Source organism: Rutilus rutilus, assembly GCF_951802725.1.
Source record: "Rutilus rutilus genome assembly, chromosome: 24".
Taxonomy (NCBI): Eukaryota; Metazoa; Chordata; class Actinopteri; order Cypriniformes; family Leuciscidae; genus Rutilus; species Rutilus rutilus.
Window position 1 is genome coordinate 2,574,612 of NC_140228.1, and position 21,156 is coordinate 2,595,767.

General features: G+C 38.3%; 1 protein-coding gene across 1 annotated transcript; it reads right to left on the reverse strand.

Moving 5' to 3' along the window:
* Positions 1 to 1,432: 1,432 nt before the first annotated feature.
* rheb (Ras homolog, mTORC1 binding) lies at positions 1,433 to 19,531 on the reverse strand. Its single transcript, XM_084399399.1, has 8 exons — positions 19,255 to 19,531; positions 11,736 to 11,807; positions 9,784 to 9,851; positions 9,045 to 9,127; positions 5,809 to 5,865; positions 5,447 to 5,494; positions 3,140 to 3,221; positions 1,433 to 2,218 (listed from the first exon to the last, which is right to left on the reverse strand). Exons 1-8 carry the CDS (start codon positions 19,304 to 19,306, stop codon positions 2,126 to 2,128), a joined length of 555 nt encoding a protein of 184 aa, XP_084255525.1. The 5' UTR covers positions 19,307 to 19,531; the 3' UTR covers positions 1,433 to 2,125.
* Between the last annotated feature and the right edge of the window lie 1,625 nt (positions 19,532 to 21,156).

A 21,156-nucleotide genomic window follows, 5' to 3' on the forward strand; every position in this document is an offset into this window, starting at 1 on the left:
TGTTTACGTAAGGCCGTCGTACGTGCTCGTCCCTTAGTTTTCGCTTTCTGCGCATGCGCACTTTCAGGTGTTTATGTGTGGTGAGCTAGAGCTCAGCCATTCATTAAAGCTCGCCGTTTCACCGGGTCCTTTGAAAATGTCTGAGGGTCGCAAGAGAAAAAGTTTGTACGAACTGTATGAGAAGAAGAGAAAGGCCTCAGAAGAGAGAAACAAGATCAGAGTGTTTTTGGGAGATTGTTTCACACGATGGCGTGCGCTGAAAACACAGGTTGGGCTTCCCACTGATGCCTCAGTCGCGAAGTTTCTACTCGACAGGTAAAGTTTGGCATGCTATTTGGAGAAAAAGTGCAAATCTTCTTTTGGAAAGTAATCTTGTATGAGCGATGCCGACAGCAACTTGTAAACAGAGCGTGCACGAGGAGAACCTCGCACACGTTTAATAGGCGTTCCCTCTCGGGAGCAGGTAGTGTGTTGCGCATGTGCATTTTTTCAAAAAGTGGAGAGGGCGGTTCTTATCTAAAATTCGGAAAGATCCTCCGCTATACCTTTAAAATAAGTTGGAAATACCTTCTCAGAGTCGTCCATGCTGTCGAGTGATGTTTAGATGACTTTTTGTTTGCATCAGGTCTGCAACTCACAGGCATCATGTCGACAGATGAGGTGAAATCACACTATGACAGTTTGATTATATATTTGAGACTAGCCTAGACTAGATCTGATTACAGTTTGAATGAATCCCATTTCTTTGCATTACACACTGACAATACAGTACAGAACGGTTCTTTCGGTATTATCCTGAACATTCGTGTCTCCATGTGTAGGCTACTTGCAATAGCGCGCGTAAACGTCTTTTGATTTTCCCGGCAAAAACGTCCCGAATCCTTCACATAAAAATCAGTCTACAGGCTTTCATAGGCAACCTAGGAAGTCAGACTCGGAGAAGGTCTTATTGTTAAGTTTCGTTACAAACTGTTCACACTTTGGCAATAAAAAGCGATTAACATCGAAAATAAAATTAATTAAATCGAAAATTCTTATGTATTCTTACAAATAGCATCTTTAAACATCATTTCACCTGATTTATTCCCTCCATTACTCTGGTTTACTGAACAAACACTGCATTTGCACCTTTATTTAACCAATTACTGCATCAGCCTAATGATGACTTTTTTTTTTTTTTTTGCATTGTGACATTTTCCCCTCTACAAACATTTTCCCTCACCAAATTTTTATTACTGATATATTTTATTTAAACTGTAAAGGATAAAATATTAAATATATATGTTGCACTGTTTTAATTTCAACAATATTTGGCATCTAAAAAGTCTCTTGTGTATTAATGATTAAGAAAATAAATACTAATTTGAAACTGCATACTCATTTGTGTTATTAATTGTGTTATTGTGTAAATCACAGCAAGCGACTCCAGTGATAGTGAAACAAAATGCTGCGTTTAATGATTACAATCAAAAAAAGTCCAACAACATTCACTACTGAATGAATGCTGCCAACTTTATTGGCCATAATTACCGTTTAAGAAACACGATATACAAATTCCAAAGGGTTTGGGACAGAGAGGAACATGAGAGGTAGAGAAGAGCTGAATGAAAACATAAGGCTGAAGACGCAAAATGGACATGAAGCAGAGGGTGTGTGTGTGTGTGTGTGTTATTCATGTATGTCACAGAAAGATTCAGAATAAATAAAAAGAAAAAATATCACAACTTAAAAAAATAAAATTAAATGAAGTATAAAAAAGAAAATGTCAATGCAGGAAAACAGGCAGTTAGCCACTTCAAGTAGAGGGATATCCCAGTGTCCAGTGCTGTGGTGCAGGCCGGGGCAGGAGGGCTCTATAAACAGACTTTTCTAGCAAACATTTCTTATTAAGAGTCTTTAACCCTGTTCAAATCAGTTAATCCTACAGCTAACCGCGTCTTAACCGTAAACTAGACCAAAACACAAAAGCACAGCTGCTCAGTGACGCCCAAACACCAGCCTGAAACAAACATGCTTTGCTAGAAAAGTTTGTGCTCGTTCTCCGGTGGGCGGGGCAGACTGAGGGAGAGGGGGCGGGGCCAGGCGGGGAGGGGGCGGGGCCGGTGTGGGAAGAGGGCGGGGTTCTCTACATCATCGAGCAGGGCGTCCGGCCCTGTGGAGCGCCACCATCCATCTTCTCTGCTTCCAGAATTATCCTCTTGAACACCTCCACCGCCGTCTGCACACACACACACACACACACACACACACACACACACACACACACACACACACACACACACACACACACACACACAAGAGATCTTCGTTCAGTATCCTGCTTCACCAATAGCCCTACAAATTAATTTAAAATTCATAAAACAGCAACAAATTTTTAAGCAAAATATCTTAAAGGAAAAAAATAGCATAAAAGCAAATATAAATGTAGCAATATAATAAAACAGCAGCAATCAATGACATGATTATTTAACTGAAACTCATGTTCTGAATCATAATTTGTCTGTTTTCTGCAATCACGGCATAGTTTATTAACTATTTGCATCTTTAGATTTAACGAAATTTAGAAACATTTAGAAATGCATTTATTAAAATATGTTTATTGTGAAAACATTTAAGTTTATAAGTTCCAAAGTATGAACATGGCTAAAATATGTCTAGCTGTGGAATACGCAATATTCTGTTGGATTTATTGATGATAATATATTATTAACCTGGTTATTGTGTATTTAAAACACATCATGTTTATTAAAACTATTGTAGAAATATGACCCGTTTCATTTATGTATGACTGACAAATATGCATTGCAGTAAGTTTATTAGTTTGTTCGTAATGCAAATGGAATTTTCAATTAAATATAGGTCTAAATAATGTGTTTTCAGGTACAAAACTACTGGAAGAGCATCTTCAGACCTGACAGACGACAGGAGACTGAATAATAAGAGACTGACGTCAGCTGAAGGAGAATGGATCAGAGATGGAGCGAGTAATTTAGTAATGCATGCAGACTGACGGCTGGATAAACTTTATTGAGCATTAGAGAGAGTGGAGATCGATGATGGTCTTCTGAGAGTAACGCTGAAGTCATCAGCAGATACAGCACTTCCTCAGGAAACACGAGGACAGGAAACGCATCATTACCTGATTCTCTTTGGCTGAGGACTCCATGAACGCTGCGTTCCACGATTCTGCCAAAGCTTTGCCTTCTTCACAGCTGATGACACTGAGAGACACATGACCACATGTACAGCTTCAGATACATGTTAGACATTACAGTGCACACGCAAATCTGCACTCATTTTACCAAGTTTTTAGTTTTTTCTCTCAGATTACAAAATAGGGCTGCATCGCATCCAAAATAAAAGTTTGTTTACATAATAAATGTGTGTGTACTGTGTATAATTATTTTGTATATATAAATACACAAGCATGCATGTATATATTTAAGAAATAAATGTTATTTATACATAAAATATTTATATTTAGATATAATATAAATGATGTATAAATATATATATATACACATGCAAATATTTCTTAAATATTATATGTATACATGTGATTTCTTAAATACATGCATATGTGTGTGTTTATGTGTATTTATTATATACACACAGTACACACACATATATTATGTAAACAAAACATTTTATTTTGAATGCGATTAATTGACATTAATCATTGCACAGCCCTATTAAAAAAAGGTGTTTTCATTAATCAGACGTGAACATGAATGATTGCCGGATCAGTGAGAGTTAAACCGGATCCCTGACGCTCACAGGATCGATACGCCACAGATCACGCACGAAACACGAGATTCACACGGAAGCTGAATCATCATCAGGCGTTTCATTTCTTCCTCTCATGTGTGTGTAGCGTTAGGATTCACTGCAGGAATAACTGTCCCATCATTCCTCCCGAGGCTCAGATTACGCTCGCGTTTTGAGGGAAACGCTAGTGAAGGATGTTGACAGCGGGTTATTCCTCCGCCTCAACGAGGGGAATATACACGGATTACATCACATCCTGCAAACCCTTTCCTCTCTATTCCCAGTCAACTATTGTCTGAAATACTGTTCACAAGAGATCATATTAGTGGAAAAGTTGAATACTTCATCACATCAATATGAGCACTAGCACTAGTGATGACTGACTGAGCGAATATCATGAAGAAAATAAAGTCATCATTCATGTTTAAAGGGGTCATATAATGGTACATGCACTTTTACAAGTTGATTGTACTGAAGTGTGTGTTGGCACTGCCTGTACACAACCATCATATAATGATAAAAATCCATCCAGTGTTTTTTTTTTATCTTCTTATATGTTTTCCCCCGTCTCAAATCAAGCCGTTCGATTTTGTGACGTCACACGGTCGGACGCCCCTCCCACGATTGTTGATTGACAGCAGCGGAGTCTAAGCGATTGTGGTGTTCTGTTCTTGGGTGTAATAATGAACACAGCATCATTTTGATGTTCCTAAATCCGAACCGCTGAAGACACAGTGGCTGAGTTTTGTTTTCGAAGGGAATATTCCCCACGATCAACGTCAATGCTTTCATGTTTGCGTGAATCATTTCTCACCAGACTGCTTTACAAACAAGGTCAGTATAAAGCTGTTTTTGCTAAGAAGCTGCTCCTGAAAAAGGATCAGTACCAACTATTCGTGTTCCTGCTGCACCTCCAGAAGAACTGAAGTGAGTGTAACGTTTTATTAACCTTTATATTAATCTTTGCAAATCACTTGCTGCACGCTTCCCGATGAATGCGGCTGTTTACACTCAGGTACATTACGGCATGTTTTCTATGTATGACGTTCTCAATATAATTCATAATCCCACGTTTATAATGAACAACGCGTTATGGTTATTGTGTTATTATTACAAACGGTGTACGCACAGAACAGAGGGGCGGGGCGAGCAAAGCTCATCATTTAAAGACACATGCACTGGCGTGCTGAAAACAGAGCTGTTTTTGACCAGGTAAAATGAGTGTTTTCTTACAATACTAATGAGAATTTTTAATTAAAGTATATTACAAACTTTTAATTTAGACCCTAAAGAATCATATTAGCTTGTACAAAAATGGTATTATATGACCCCTTTAAAACATCAAAACTGGGAAAATTGAGAAAGAGTCGAGATATGCTTGAGATCTGATTATATTCTTTTAAAGTACATTATTTCCATACTCTTTTAAAAAGTATGCTGGAGTGTCTCTCTTCTGACGGCATCTTTACTTCAGGGTTATAATAGTTTTTCGCAGAAAGATTAATTTGCCTTTAATTTAGGTCAGAGCATCTGCGTCTGCACTGCAGAACACGTGAAAGTGCTGAAGCACATCATCATCATCTTCATCATCATCATCATGTGACGTATCAGGAACAGAGCATCACATGCTTTCATTAATCAAACGCTCTTCATGCAAAAATAGCCTGAGGTGACGTACCGTTCCATGTGAAGGTCTTTCTTATTGCCCACCAGCATTATGGGTACTCTAGGAAGAGGACATTGCGGCATTAATGTTGAACATTTATAACACACAGTTTAACACATGCAAATGTTGTTTATTCTGCTGATAATTCATCATTACAGTCAAAACTGACCTCATTGATATTCTTAATACAGCTTTATTATGAATGATTCATCAAGATTAATCACTCCCATAACATCTTTCTTATTAAATATCATGTTTTCAACACATTATGGAGGTAAAATGACTCATGTTGACTTTAATATTACTAGCCTTAATTATCAACACAACTCCAGTCTCATTAATTACATGAAGTTTGCTTATATATAAATACTTACTGTACTTTTCCCACCATATCCAACAATTTTTCATGGATAACTTTTACTACTTCAAAACTGCAGAGAAAAGGGAGAGACGGATCAGAATTGGGAATTTAGCAGATGATTATAACCAACTTAAAAATGAGAGACAGGCAGAGGTGATTAATCACAATAAATTCACTAAATTATCTAGTGGTTTATTGCATTATTCATAGATAGTGGCACAAACCCCATCATCCTCCTAAAACATTATTCATAAAAACACTCGTGGAACGACTCTTGATTACAGTCACATCATGTCCTTGGGCTTTAAACCTCCCGGCGACTGAATTTAAACACTTTATAATGAAGGACTTATGGAAACACACTCATTTACATATTCAGATTTAAAAACGCAGTCAGACCGTCTGCACTGCTTCACGATTTAACGGCTGGATGGTTATATTTAATAACTGGTTATGGGGTGTAAGTCAAAGAGAGAGTGACATTATTTAATTAACATCATCTAATATCCGGAGACGAAGATAATCATGAACAAACACTGACATGGGTTGTTGTTTCCGCTTTACAATCTTCACCAAAAATAAAACCTCACGTCTGGCATTAAGCGCTAGTTGAAACAGTTCATCAAGTACAGTACGTTATGCTTTAATAATCACTGTGAGAGTCTGAGGAGATTAGAGCAACTAAATGACAACTCAATCAGACACAATGTTTTATTCATACACTGGATTCTGACGGACATCAGACACATTTCAGCAGCTGAAGACTTTCACAATGACTTCATCTTCACATTAAAGAGACTATGGGCCCTATCATACACCCGGCGCAATACAGCGTCAAGCGCAACGTGTTTTTTGCTAGTTTCAGCCTGACGCAGTTATCATTTTCACGTCCTGCGCCACGTTGTTTGAATAGCAAATTAATTTGTGGCCATTTGTGACCCATGGGCTGCTGGTCTGAAAACGAACAGGCAACAGAAATAGACTGCGCCATTGACAGATTGAACCCTGGTCTAAAGTCAATGGCGCAATATTTTTCTTGTTATTTAAAGAGCGCATTAGTAATGTGCACCTATAGACGGGTCCACAACGCGCGTACACTCTGCTTATTAAACACACAGGGACGCACAGCAGCACACAAACATGGCAAATATTAAAAATAAAAGGATTAAAATGTAAAAGATTAATATTGTGTACTAGGGCTGTCAAAATTGCTCAAAAATTACGTTCGAATATTCCCTCTAAAAAACACACGAATATTCGAACTATTCGAACATCTGGTTGCGCATTTTGTCAATGACGTACATTACGTCAATAACAGGACAAATTAATACAAAGAGACATAACTACTTGTATAGGTAGTTTATTTAAGTTTAAACATATTTGACAACGTATTACATACACAAAAACAAACAAGTAAATCCCCTAATGGCCAAGACCGCAGACCTCACTCACTCTTGCTCGCTCACTCGCAAGCACTCTTTCTCTCTCTCGCCCTCACCCGCTGCGTTCACACACCAAACGCGAATAGAGCGTCTGCTGGCGCGAGTGATTTCAATGTTAAGTCAATGTAAAGACGCGTTTACGCGCGTCTGGAGGTCTTGTGGCGCGAATGAGGCGTCACGCTCTCCGAGCATCAAACTTTTGCTTTTGACGCGCAAATTCAAAATGTTTAAGAGTCCAACTAGACGCGAATCCGACATTGAACGCTCCGAGCGAGCTGTGCTGTGGTAAAAATTTAACTTTTCCTTGACATGAAACGGTAAATAATCAAACCAGTGGAAGCCTGCAGTGCATGAAACTGCTGTATCTAACCTACCTTATTCATGCTGCGCAATATCTATTTAGTCAGTACTCTTTAGTAATGTTTCTGTTTACCGTTAACGTTTCTTCCTGTTACCTGTCCCTGACCCCTCAGGCAGCGCGCCCACTCGCAAAGCTGACAGCCGCGCCTCTGCTACCGCGGGCGTTTTTCCACATTCGAATATTAATTTTCACATTCGAATTTCTGTTTTTTAAAACTATTCGAATATATATTCGAATTTAGAATATTCGTTGACAGCCCTATTGTGTACATAAAGATATGGTGGAATCCGACTTGTCCCGTAGATGGTCTGCTTGCGCACTTTAACCTCACGCACGAACAGTTCGGTTTCCTTGTTAGAGAAGCGTTCAGTTTTTCCACCATGTATATAGTGAATCCGCCATGGCGCGAGCGCACCTGGCATTTAAAGGGAATGGGATATGAGTCTCTGGTTGGTTTATTTCACGTTACGCCCAAAACACACTCATTACTCATTAAGAGAATAGGGATAACCCTTTTAGATCATGCGCGCCGACCATTTTCCCGTCGTTAAACTAGCAAAAGTGGTGTCGGACATGCCCTAAGTGCACTTGCGCCTTGCGTTTTACACAATGCGCTTAGATCGTTAAAATAGGGCCCTATATACAGAATTCAGAAAGTTGTGAAGTGAACTGCAGCCAGCAGCACTCGTGCACAGTAACGTACAATTCAAAGCCCCAATATACTCACGGCCAAGGTATTTTTCCTTCTTTGCTTAGAAGTAAATAGAAGTTACAGCGATATACTGTTCATGAACATCCAGACGCTGCCGAAACCAGCGTTTAAATGAATATGTAAATATGAACTGTGTGCTTTCCTCTAAATAACAAAATAAACAACAGAAATGCCAGCGGTGAGAAAACAGACGTTCAGAAAGCATCTGATCATAGAGATGTGGATGTTTTTCTCCAGCTCTGCGATTCACCGGCATCATGCTGACAGATGAGGTCAAATCACACTGTGACAGTTTTATTATTAAGTATATTTGAGACTATATAGATCTGAATATTTGAGACTATATAGATCTGAGTATTTGAGACTATATAGATCTGAATATTTGAGACTATATAGATCTGAATATTTGAGACTATATAGATCTGAGTATTTAGATCTGAATATTTGAGACTATATAGATCTGAGTATTTGAGACTATAGAGCGTTGATCCCAGAAAATGGCCATGAACTTGCTAGAGAACCTTCTGTGTGAACGCAAACGTATCCCGGGATTGGGACCCAGTAACATTTCTGGGAAGCTGTTCGCACATTGGCAATAAAAAGTGATTACTATACAAACGCATAGCGTCTTTAAGCAATGACACATCCTTTAGGAATCAGTCTAAAAGATGACTTGTTGTTCATCTCAGTGGAGAGTGTATAAAACCATCAGGAGTAATCATCTGCACATTTACCTTTTATTTGACGTGACTGAATACACCAGAATGTAACCGTTGATATCTATGGAGTAGGTCTGAGGGAAAATTGAGTATTCGTCCTGAAAGAGGGAGATTCAAAACACTTCAGAGATGATGCATTCAAAAATTTAATTATTCATGCCATAATGTTTTTATTACAACTTTTTGAAGAAAAAAATAATTCATGGCATGTTTTCATTACAACTTAAAAATAAAAATAAACAAAACATTTTGAAAATAATAAATGTAAATGTTTTGTTAGCCTGGGAAAACCCTGTCGAACTTCCAGCAAATTTGAGATTTGCTCTGCAAGTCCGTCTGGCCAAGAGGCCATTCAAGCCCATTTCCAATTTCTCTAAATTCAAGGCACCAATAACAAAAATTGAGACGGGCTTTACCCGATGACGATCGCTCTGATTGGTTTTAGGTCTATCCAAATGCACCCAGAGGCATTTGAGTGACGTCCGTTGGTGACGCCCCTTTGGAAATGGGCTGTGAATGAAGCTTCCCCAGACCCACTGTCAGTTACAGCTGAGAAGGGTCTGGTGTCAACCTGGCTAATGTTCTGTAGTACTTCAACTTAAACTTTTTTATTTCAGTTAGTTTCCAAGGCAACATTTATAATTTTCATTTACTTTAAGTGGTATCAAAATGTGTATTGAGATTCCTGCAGTTTTCCTGGTGTTGGTCAACTGAACTGGTTTATTGTAAAGAAGTGTGAGTAAAGCGCTCTCACCTGTCCTGCCGTGTCGACCAGCTGCAGGTGATACTCCTGACCGTTCACTGTGATCATTTTCGTAAATGCTGCGGAGAGAAATAAATCACCAGATGAGAGTTTGCAGACATCAGCAGCTGCAATCAATACGCCAACATTAATCACACACACCGTATAAATATACACAAACTACTGTCTCTTCTGCTCACCAAGGCTGCCTTTACATGATCAAAAATACAGGAAAATATATGAAATATTATTACAGTTTAAAATAGATGTGTTCTCTGTGATCAAAGCTGAATTTTCAGCATCATTACTCCAGTCTTCAGTGTCACATGATCCTTCACAAATCATTCTAATATGATGATTTGATGCTCAAGAAACATTTATGATTATTATCAATGTTGAAAATGTATACAAATATTAATATCTTTTAAAAACACTTTTGAATGTTGGCAAAAACGTTATTTTAGATAAATATTACATAATGTATTTATATAAAAGGGCAGTTGATGTATATAATGTTATTATGATACAAGGGAAGGTGTATTTTATGTGATTTAAAACTATTGATAAAAATAATTAAAATGATAGAAAATTAAACATGCACAAAATCATATAAAGTAGAAAAGGTTTTATTTTACAAATTATGCAAAATATTTATAAAAGAAAGGGAACATATACTTCTGTTAATTAGCAATAAGTTTATGATTATTGGTTCAGAAATGCCTGAAAATGTAGTTATTAGATACACCCTGCTGAAAATATTCCACAGAAACACTGTTTTTGCAATTAAAATAATCAGGAGTCGATGCGTTAGAGACCCTTAAAAACACAGGCAAAGAATACTGAGGGGGTGGAGTCACCTCAGAGGAAGCCACACCCACACGACTCAAGCCCCGCCCCTGTGAGTCAGCTCACTGCTCCACTGAAGGACATCTGCGTTATGAACCGCCCCTTTAAAAATATCTCATCATAATCTAATCAGACAACATCTGGTCTACTTAAGCGGCTCCTCAATGTCACAGTGACGAGAGCAGAAGCAGTTCAAGCTGGTGTGTATCTTCACTGAGTCTGGAATCAGCAGCAGAAACGCTGAAGCTGCTCGAGAGTCACATGCATTTACATCTATACAGCCCGCCATTCACATACCACACAACTAAACAAGACACACACACACACACACACACACACACACACACACACACACACACACACACATGGCTTTCCTCCAGAGTTTACATCATCCTGCCAACAGCTCTGTGTCATACAGCCAGATGAAGAGGAGAATAAAGAAAACCAGCGTTCACACACACACACACCAGGAGGACAACATACGGTCAATATATTCAAGCAAACAGACAATGTCCAAACTCGACTGGATGCAACAAGCCATAAAAGGCAAATCTTAGTTTTAATCCAAATCAACCACAATGTGAAACATATATGTAACATAACTTCGCATAACTTAAACTAAATGCTGAGTCATGTCAACAACTCAGTTACAATTCTTTAGTGCACACATATTGAGTCAGACGTGCGGTTCAGTGAGTCAGATGTTGTGTAATCAGCCAGAATGATTCAGTGAGTGAATCGTTTTAGAATCATCTGAGTCATTATGAAGAACTGATTCATGAGTCATGTGTAGTAGAGCAGGACTCGCAACCAATGCAACGTGTGGCGACAGGATCATCACTGGCACGTGACAATAACTAAAGAGGTGTATGCATTTCATTTAAATAAAGTTCCTCAAACTTGCATACAGACGTACATTTTGAGGTAATCCTTATAGCCTGTTTTATTAAGTTAGTGCTATAAATACTATTAAATTGAGATTGTCATGAAGGCAATAGAAATATACTGTATATCATCTATGGTCATTTATCACTTCACAGACTGAATTTCAATTCCCAACCCAACCCTACATTATTATTATCATTATCATGCAGTCGGTGGTGATGTGATTGACTTACTGTTTTCAATAGTGGGGTCGTAGGAGTCGACAAACTGGCCTTCCACAAACTGTATTGTCAAGGAGGATTTCCCTGAAACACAGAAACACGAGAACAGAGTCAGAGAGCGTGAAAGATGATCTTTACCTTCAGATCACGAGACAACGTCAACTTCACACTATAACATGCATTAACACATTACATAATGTAGAGTGTAGTTTTCTTCAGTTATATAATGCATGATCAGCCTACAGCTCACAGAATATACAGTATATATATATATATATATAGTTAAATGCATATGTTAGATTCATACCTAAGAGATCGACACAATGATGCAGAAATCATTATCATAATGCCAAATGAAACAATTCATATCTCACAAACAAAATGACAAATATCTTAATAGATCAAGAAAATGTCAATCCCAAACATCTATTTTAGATTTCTTTATGAAGAATATGATTTCTTCATTATTTCTTCTTTTGATTTTGGGGTGAAACGTGATCTAGACGGGTTCTGGACTGGTTTCATGAGATTGGCTCTCCGGATCTCTGCATGTGAATGCATCACGATTAAACACACTCCCATTCAACAGAGCGTTTGTGATGAAACTGCCATAGTGGTAGTAACGCAGGACATTCACATTCACACACACACACACAGAATGAGTGTGTGGGCAGATTTGCCCTGGAGCCTGTTGCTATAACAACGGCGAGTTCCTCTCCGCATCCAGCATTTGTAAATGCGAGCTCTCATTCACTGGGAAAAGCCCACAGGAACATCGGGACATTCCGGAATGGAAGTGCAGCTCTTTGAAGGACAGAAGTGTGTTTGATCATTCAAAAGGAACATCCAAAACATGTTCAGACTAGAGATGCGGGAGAACAGGAGAATCTTCAATGAAAACAAAGAAATAAATATTTTACCCATCAGGAATAAACTGGATTGTGAAAAGTAGGCGTTCCTAAAGTCATTCCACTCAACAGCTTATGGGAATGACTCCAAAAATGTAACAAGTTTGTCAATGTTACAGTTAAATAACATTCCAAATCAGAAATAAAATGCAACAACTGTAGCAACTGTGTCTCTTCAGCTCAAATGATACAAAATAACAGCCTCTCACACTCTAAAGGTGATTGGCTCTTTTAAATGTAAGGCGGGGCTACAGCCGCCATATTGGGTGTTGTGACTTCTCCTATCAATATATTTACAAGTGAATGGTTGTATTTAAATTAGGGCTGTCAACAATAATGCATGTTATTAATTCAAAATCATATGCAAATAAATTACTGAAGCAAGTGAAATGCAAACCAGCACCTCGCTAGTAAAGTTTTGATGGATGAGGATTGTGATCAAGGTAAAGATGATTGCGGTGACGAACAGGAGTCGTACAGTAAGCACACACACGAGTCACAACAATCAAGAGGAAACAAACCGTATGTGTGCTCTGGACGTACTGATCACACAGTGTATTTATGCAGACATATTTCACTACATTCATGTTGTTTCAACACACACTCAGGATAATGTTTTTATCTGCCGTGTGTGTGTTGCTGTGTTTAGTAATTCTGAATGGATCTGTGAACTGTAGTAGGTAAATGCAGTCGGGTCATGGCGGTTGGTTAGGTTTGTTTTTTTGCCATCTCCGTGTGTATTCCTTATATCATTTGGTTATTTGGTGAACTTTTGGAGTCTCCAAGTGTCCATTTTTGGAAAGATACCTAAGTTTACCTTGAAAAAAGCTTACAGAAAATTCAGTTCTGTGAGAATCACCCTTCAATCTGATAGTTTACTTTGCTGGAAACAGCAAATGATGACAAAATGAATGCGTTAAAGGATTAGTTTACTTTCAAAAAATTTGTTGCTGATAATTTACTCCTCCCGATGTCATCCAAGATATCCATGTCTTTCTTTCTTCAGTTGAAAAGAAATGAAGGTTTTTGAGGAAAACATTCCAGGATTTTTCTACACAGAATGGACTTCAATTGCAACCAACTATACCAATGTTCAAAGAAGGTTCAAATTTCTGTCTCAGTGCAGCTTTAAAGTCTCGACACAATCCCAGTCGAGAAACAAGAGTCTTATCTAGCGAAATGATCGGTCATTTTCTAAAAAAAATAGAAAAAGGAAAGAACATTTTTTCTAAAAAAATACTTTTTAACCACAAATGCTCGTCGTGTACCATCTCTGAGATGTGATCACTTTAATTTCTTTTCAACTGAAGAAAGACATGGATATCTTGGATGACATCGGGGCGAGTAAATTATCAGCAAAAAATGTTTTGAAAGTCAACTAATCCTTTAAACAAGATAAATGGTGTATGCTTAATTTCACAAGTGATGATTAAGAATTTTAATTTATTGACAGCCCTAATTTAAATGTATTGCTATGACAGTTTCACAGGTAAGCACACAAACAACAAACACAACACAATAAATACAAACATATTAGTCTAAAAAAATGTTGTATATACAACTAGGGGTGCAACGGTACAGATAGCCCACGGTACGGTCCGTACCTCGGTTTTTGGGGCACGGTCTCGGTTCGGTTTCGGTACATGTTTTGTGCAGAAAGAGACCACTATTTCATCCCAAAAATATGTTTTATTTTTCTTATGAGCATAAACAGAATGTCACAGTAGGAAGAACATCAATGTATGGAATAAATTAACACTCTAGTCTGTACTGTACAACAGTAAGTAATACAACCTCTTCAACTATCTATACTATAAATATTTATATGAAATACAAAATGTAAACAAACACACTTCAAAATATTCAAGTGGATCCCAATTCCAAACCTTGATAACTGGTATATGAAGTGATCAATGTGAAAGAAAAAGTGCACTTTTACCTTTAACAAACATAAATTAGCTTGTGCTTTGAATAAAAAAAAGCAGAGCAAAATAATATAATAAAAAAATACTGCATTCAGGATACAAAGTGCAATGTTATTTACTCATCCACTATTGAGAGATTCTTGTGCAAAAAGATGAGTCTATCAACACTGTCTGGTGCAAGGCGAGACCGGTTGGCACTAACGATGTCCCCAGCAGAAAATTCTCAACTTTTCAGAATGCCGCAAGTGCACCGTAGGTCACGTGACAAGAACCAACCAGAGCGCAGCTGATGGTTGCTTTAGCAACGACAGACGCCTCCGGAGCGCAACCGTCCTAGCGCTTTGGAAAAAGGAGAACGCGGCGCGCCTAGCGTTTTCTACGCGTTTTTAGGCGCGATATGTGAACGGCGCCTAAAGCAAAAACTAAAAGGATCAGCGCGAACTCAATGGCAAAACCGAAGTCCCGCGGGACTCGAGGGTAGATTGTCCCGTGCAGGGCTGACCGAACGGTCCGGGATTTTACCGTGTACCGTTGCATCCCTATATACAACTCTATGAAATATTCTTTAAAGGAACACTCCACCGTTTTTTGAAATAGGGCTTATTCACCTTCTTTCCTTCATTTAGATAGATGGGCAAATGCATTTTTGTCTCAGTGCATGCATTGTTTTAGTTTGACAGGGTCGGCGCTAGCTTAGCTTAGCATAATGAATGGAATCCTTTGTTGCCAGCTAACATGGCCTGAGTAAAAGTGATATAATTTTTTTTAAAAACCCACCTAATTACTTCTTGTGGCCTGCGTATTCACAACAAGTACAAATAGCGATGCAGATTAACACTAGGCGATTTCCTAGGCAGATATTGACTTGGGACTATATTAGGGGGAAGCACAGGCGAAGCACTGCTACTTGGGCGCAGAGATATCACGCCCAAGTAGCAGTGCTTCGCCTGTGCTTCCCCCTAATATAGTCCTTAATATATAAGTCAATATCTGCCTAGGAAATCGCCTAGTGTTAATCTGCATCACTATTTGTACTTCTTGTGAATATGCAGACCACAAGAAGTAATTAGGTGGGTTTTTAAAAAATTTTATATTACTTTTACTCAGGACATGCTAGCTGGCAACAAAGGATTCCATTCATTATGCTAAGCTAAGCTAGCGCCGACCCTGTCAAACTAAAACAATGCATGCACTGAGACAAAAATGCATTTGCCCACCTATCTAAATGTAGGAAAGAAAGTGAATAAGCCCTATTTCAAAAAACGGTGGAGTGTTCCTTTAAATGTTCTTGATCAATTTTTTGGGGGTCCATCTAATAAAGTAGGCCAAGTCCTTAAAAATTTGTCCTTATGCCATAAAACATCTCTGGCAGAATGGAAAGAAAAGGTTGGAGGGTTGTAAAAGTAAGCGATTGATGACATCAACAGAAAAAACAAAGTCGATCCAGAGACGAATATTGTTTTTTGTTAGAATAACGTCACTGATGAATCATTCACAATAAGACCAGGAATATGAATTCACTTTTCATATTGAAAAACAGTCTAAAGCCACATGTATTCCATTGGTCACTTTTCAGTTGTTCATTACAAGCATTTCCCGATGGTAGAGCCATTAGAGAGCTTCAGTCCTGATTCCCTCCATTTTAATGGAAGCGCATCAGATTTCAAGCATCCTTCCTCATCAGCTCTATAAATAGACCCTGAAACAGGAGCAAACGCATCAGGAACATATAGTTCTGATCGGCCGGCGCGTGACCCCGCAAACCGAGCAGAGATGTGGGCGGACGGCGTTTAGTCAGTGACCAGTGAAGTGGACACCAGAGATCCTCCAACGCACAGAGCTGAGTCTGTGATGAGAGAGGAATACTGTACAACTCCAACACCAGACGGATTAAAGACTTTCTGCTCGAAAAGAAATTCAATTGCTTTTGGAAATCAAGAAATAGAGTTTATGGATGGTTTATTTAATCAAACTGAAAAGACTTGAGTGCATCATTAGAATAAAACGCAAAGGTTTTCATTAGCATTGACTAGTGAAGGTTACGGCATTGCCATATACTGAGCTGAAAACCAGAAATGTCACGAACGCAGAACTGGAGGTCAAAACATACGCCATGTTATATAAAGTTCACATGCATCTGCCATATTGAGGCCTGAGATGAACCTTATGAGAGCTGACAGCTTCATTAAATCATCAAACATAAAACATACATTTATTTCTCCTGCATGCTTTCATGAAACATTTACACTACAGGTCCAAATCTACATCAGACAGATTTTATTTCTGCATTTTTTGGCGAATCAGACTCAAAAACAGTTTGAGATAATGAATGGATTGATGGATGGATGGATGAGTGGATGGATAGATGGATGGGTGGATGAATAGGTGGATTGATGATGAATGGATAGATGGATGGGTGGATGAATAGGTGGATTGATGATGAATGGATAGATGAATGGATAGATGGATAGAATGGGTGGATGAATAGGTGGATGGATGGATGAATGGGTGGATGGATAGATGGATGGATGGATAGATGAATGGGTGGGTGGATGGATGGATGGATGGATAGATGAATGGGTGGATGGATGGGTGGATGAATAGGTGGATTGATGATGAATGGATAGATGAATGGATAGATGGATGGGTGGATGAATAGGTGGATTGATGATGAATGGATAGATGAATGGGTGGATGGATGGATAGATGAATGGGTAGATGAATGGGTGGATGGATGGATAGATGAATGGGTGGATGGATGGATAGATGAATGGATGGGTGGATGGATAGATGAATGGGTGGGTGGATGGATGGATAGATGAATGGATAGATGAATGGGTGGATGGATGGATAGATGAATGGGTGGATGGATGGATAGATGAATGGATGGGTGGATGGATGGGTGGATGGATGGATAAAGCACCAAAATTCTGGCTACCAAAAATATTTGTATGAAAATAAAATAATGAAACAGTAACGTTTAATTAGCGCATCTTCGAACAAAAATTATGTTGTAATTATTTAATTTATTACCTGAGAAAACAACATTCTGAACAACATCAAGAGTTCAATTACCCACATTTTATTACAAAACTTCACTAATCACTAATTTTTTATATCTCACTGAAAATGATTTAAAAGTTGAAACTGAGTGCAGTGCATATGCATGCTGAGGTTTGGTTATGATTTCATGAAACCAGCATGAATGTATGAGGAGGAACAGTTCCCAAAGCCTGAAGGAACTCAAGTGTGTCCTGATGTGATGCTGGCATGTTCTCTCAGCTGTGATCTGCAAGGGATCGTCACACACACATCAGCACACACGTGTTCTGTGTAAACGCTTTATTGCAGAGAGAATACATGTGCTCTAAATGTCCACTGACACAATACAATCCACCAGATCACGATCCAACTCCAGTGGGGAGAAACAGAGTTTGATATTTTGAGTCAGATGTTGCATGAGCATCAGCACATCCAGGCCAGAACTATAATGAATGTCAAGCTCCAAACTAAGTCTTCTGAACTCATATAATAACTTACAAGTTATCAAGCTGTACTGAACCTTCCCTTCTAATTCAACTCTTAATCCCCAATTGAGAGTTCACATATTCAATTGATTGGATACTCGAGATTGGATAGTCAAGAGAATTAAAACAATGCAAAAACTCTCATTTTATTCAATCTGAACATCAAATCAAATGAGATCTGCTGAGGAAGGTCAAATTTTCTGAGTAATAAAAAAAGTGTTATTTTCAGACACTGATTTTTAGGTGAATTATTACTCTGACACTCACTGAACAGTGAATACATTAATTACACAACGCTCATGTTTGAAATCATATCTGTGTCCTATCCATGAATTCATAATAAATGAGCTTTTTATATAGCAACTGAGATATAGACACAAACTGAAATCAAACATGTTGACACTTTACTGAAAATCATCAAAAATAACTAAAAACAAGCATCATTCATTGACATAGCATGTTAGCAGGAGCTGATATAAGGAGAGCCAAAGCATGTCAGTTATTGGCCGATAATCTCGAAACGATCAAATATCGGCTGATATATATCGGCTGCGGTGAGGAAAAACCTGCAGCATCCAAACTCATTCACAACATCACACCACAATCACTGAATGACTCAGAAATAATGTAATAACTAATTATATTAAAATACCAATTTAAATATGTATAAATTGAGTTTCCACATGAAAATATATCCGCCTTTTAATGTTAGGATGAGGGTTACTGATCATATTTAGTGGTCTATGGCATCTATATAGATGTCATGAAACTACTATCTATGAATACAGGCCTCTATAAGGTGTTAACATATGTATTCATGATATGAAGAATGAAAATGCATGAACCATAATGAATATACAGGCAGTATAAGCACTTTGACACTGGACCGAGGCCTGCATGCATCTGCAGAACAGCATCACACTGCATTAATAGTAAAGAAAAGGCTAATTAAGTTTGGGGTTAAATGCATGAGGGTGTATTACAATATGTTAAATGTCACAAAGCATGCATACATCAGCTCGTGCTTAAATGATGCGGATGCATCACGCGCATGGGGTGACATTCAGCTCACGCGACACGCACGACTCTCATGCATGCGGGGAAATATAAAGAGCTGATGTAAACGCTACATAAGACGCAACGCACTACGCAACGAGCAACGCGCACTTACCGACGGATCTGTAGCCCAGGACGGCGATCTTGCGCGATTTCGGCTGCGGCATCTTTATTTATTTCCTACCACATCAATATCCACGTGTAAGAGGGCTTGTGCTGTCTGGAAGAAACGAAATCACATGGATTTGGTCCAGTATAGAGTTACAGCGTCGTGAAGCTTGAATGAGATAAAGTAATTACTCCGTTCCGGCGAATGAAGCGATTTTTTAGATAAATTACGAGGAAAGTCTCAGACTCTGCGTCACTGCCCACCGCAAGCCTGCGTTAATTATGCAAGAATGAGCGCGCTGGATTGGTTGAGCCCGCCCTGAGAGGCGGGACGTGTCGCTCTTAATAGCACAACCATTGGCTCAGCGGGTCTCAACGGTTCTATATTTGTGAATGTGATTGGATGACTACAGTTGTCAATGATGAAACGCCAAATTAAACACATTGACATGCGTTTTACAATTTTCTGACTTCCAGAAGTGCAGAACTACTTTCAAATTATATTATAAGGACTTTACGTGCCACTGGTGTTTGGTCGTTTTAACTATACATTACATGTCCATTATTATAAATCTGAATCTATAGGTCAAATGATCAAACTTTAAAAAAAGATGCAAATCATACATCCACGACCACAATATCACAATTAACTGAACACAGGGCCTAATAATTTCTCACTTTGAGTTGATGTTATTTTTTATCTGCACTTCTAACATAAAGTAGCCTATGTCCATTTAAATTTTTTCTTTCTAAAACCAAAATCTAAAACAAAACATGTTTACTTTGGAATATCGTTTTAACTGGTAATTAATTTACTTTGCATCATTCAATCCCTTTAGAAAAATCCAGTTTTGTAATGACATCATCCTGCAGGAAGTGGTATCATTTTTGGCAGGAAAACAACAGCACAAACATCAGTAAGGATCAGTATTACCAATAGATGAATTTTGTTTTTAGCGGTTCTTTAGGTTGATGTCCTCATATAAGATAACTACTTTATTGAGACCCACTTTAACTCTTTATGAACATCCCGTTACTTTTCTTGTCATTAAATACAAGCATTAGCCTACATGTGGATTAAAAAACCTTAATAAAGTTGAAATGTCTGACCTTGACCAGATCAGATTTGTCTGAAGCCTGTTATAAACTATAATGCAAAATCTTCAGTTTTTCCAAGTTACAGAGTTGAAAAAAATCAGGAATGAGTCAGTTTTCTCAAAAGTTCATTATCATGTTAATAAGATTTTGATCACCATCATCAGTCTCTGCTGCCCTCTTCTGGTCAGAGAAATATTTTTTTCAATTACAAAATTGAGAGGAACATAATGACTGATAATCAATCACCATTTCTGTTTTGTTTGTCTATCTTTCCGTTAATATAAGTATATATAACAAATATATAACACATAAATCTGCATAGGCCTGCACAAAATAACAAATAAACAATATAACAGAAACAGGCTTTAAATTAAAAAGATTCAGAAATGTTGACATCTGGAAATGAAGTGGAAACAAGGTTCTCAGTCAGTTCTAATAGTTTCAAGGAAACATTTTCACTAATTTCCTCCACTTCTGCAGTTATCTTTCTCTAGTTGCTTTCACTCAAGTAATCGTCTCAGGTTACGTATGTAACCATGGTTCCCTGAGAGGGAACTCGCGCTGTGTCAAGCGCTGCGGGAACGCCCTGCGTGATTGCGTCGTGAAGCTCATGTGTAATCAGTCCAATGGAAAGACGAGACGTCATAGGCGGGTGACATACATTATCGACCAGGAAACTATAGAGCATCACAGTCCCGCCCACAGCCGGTGCCGGAAGTAAAAATTCAATACAATTTCTCCATTGACAGTTGGGGTATAAGCCATAAAAACGTAACCATACATGGTAGACTTAAAACCAGCTACGGCAGTA

Bases quoted from the DNA above. Each gene is read 5' to 3' on its own strand.
- rheb (XM_084399399.1), bottom strand. From the start codon at position 19,306: ATGCCGCAGCCGAAATCGCGCAAGATCGCCGTCCTGGGCTACAGATCC. The intron at 11,808-19,254 runs GTAAGTGCGCGT...TCTGTGTTTCAG, and splicing joins CCTGGGCTACAGATCCGTCG to GGAAATCCTCCTTGACAATA. The intron at 9,128-9,783 runs GTGAGAGCGCTT...TCCCTCTTTCAG, and splicing joins TGGTCGACACGGCAGGACAG to GACGAATACTCAATTTTCCC.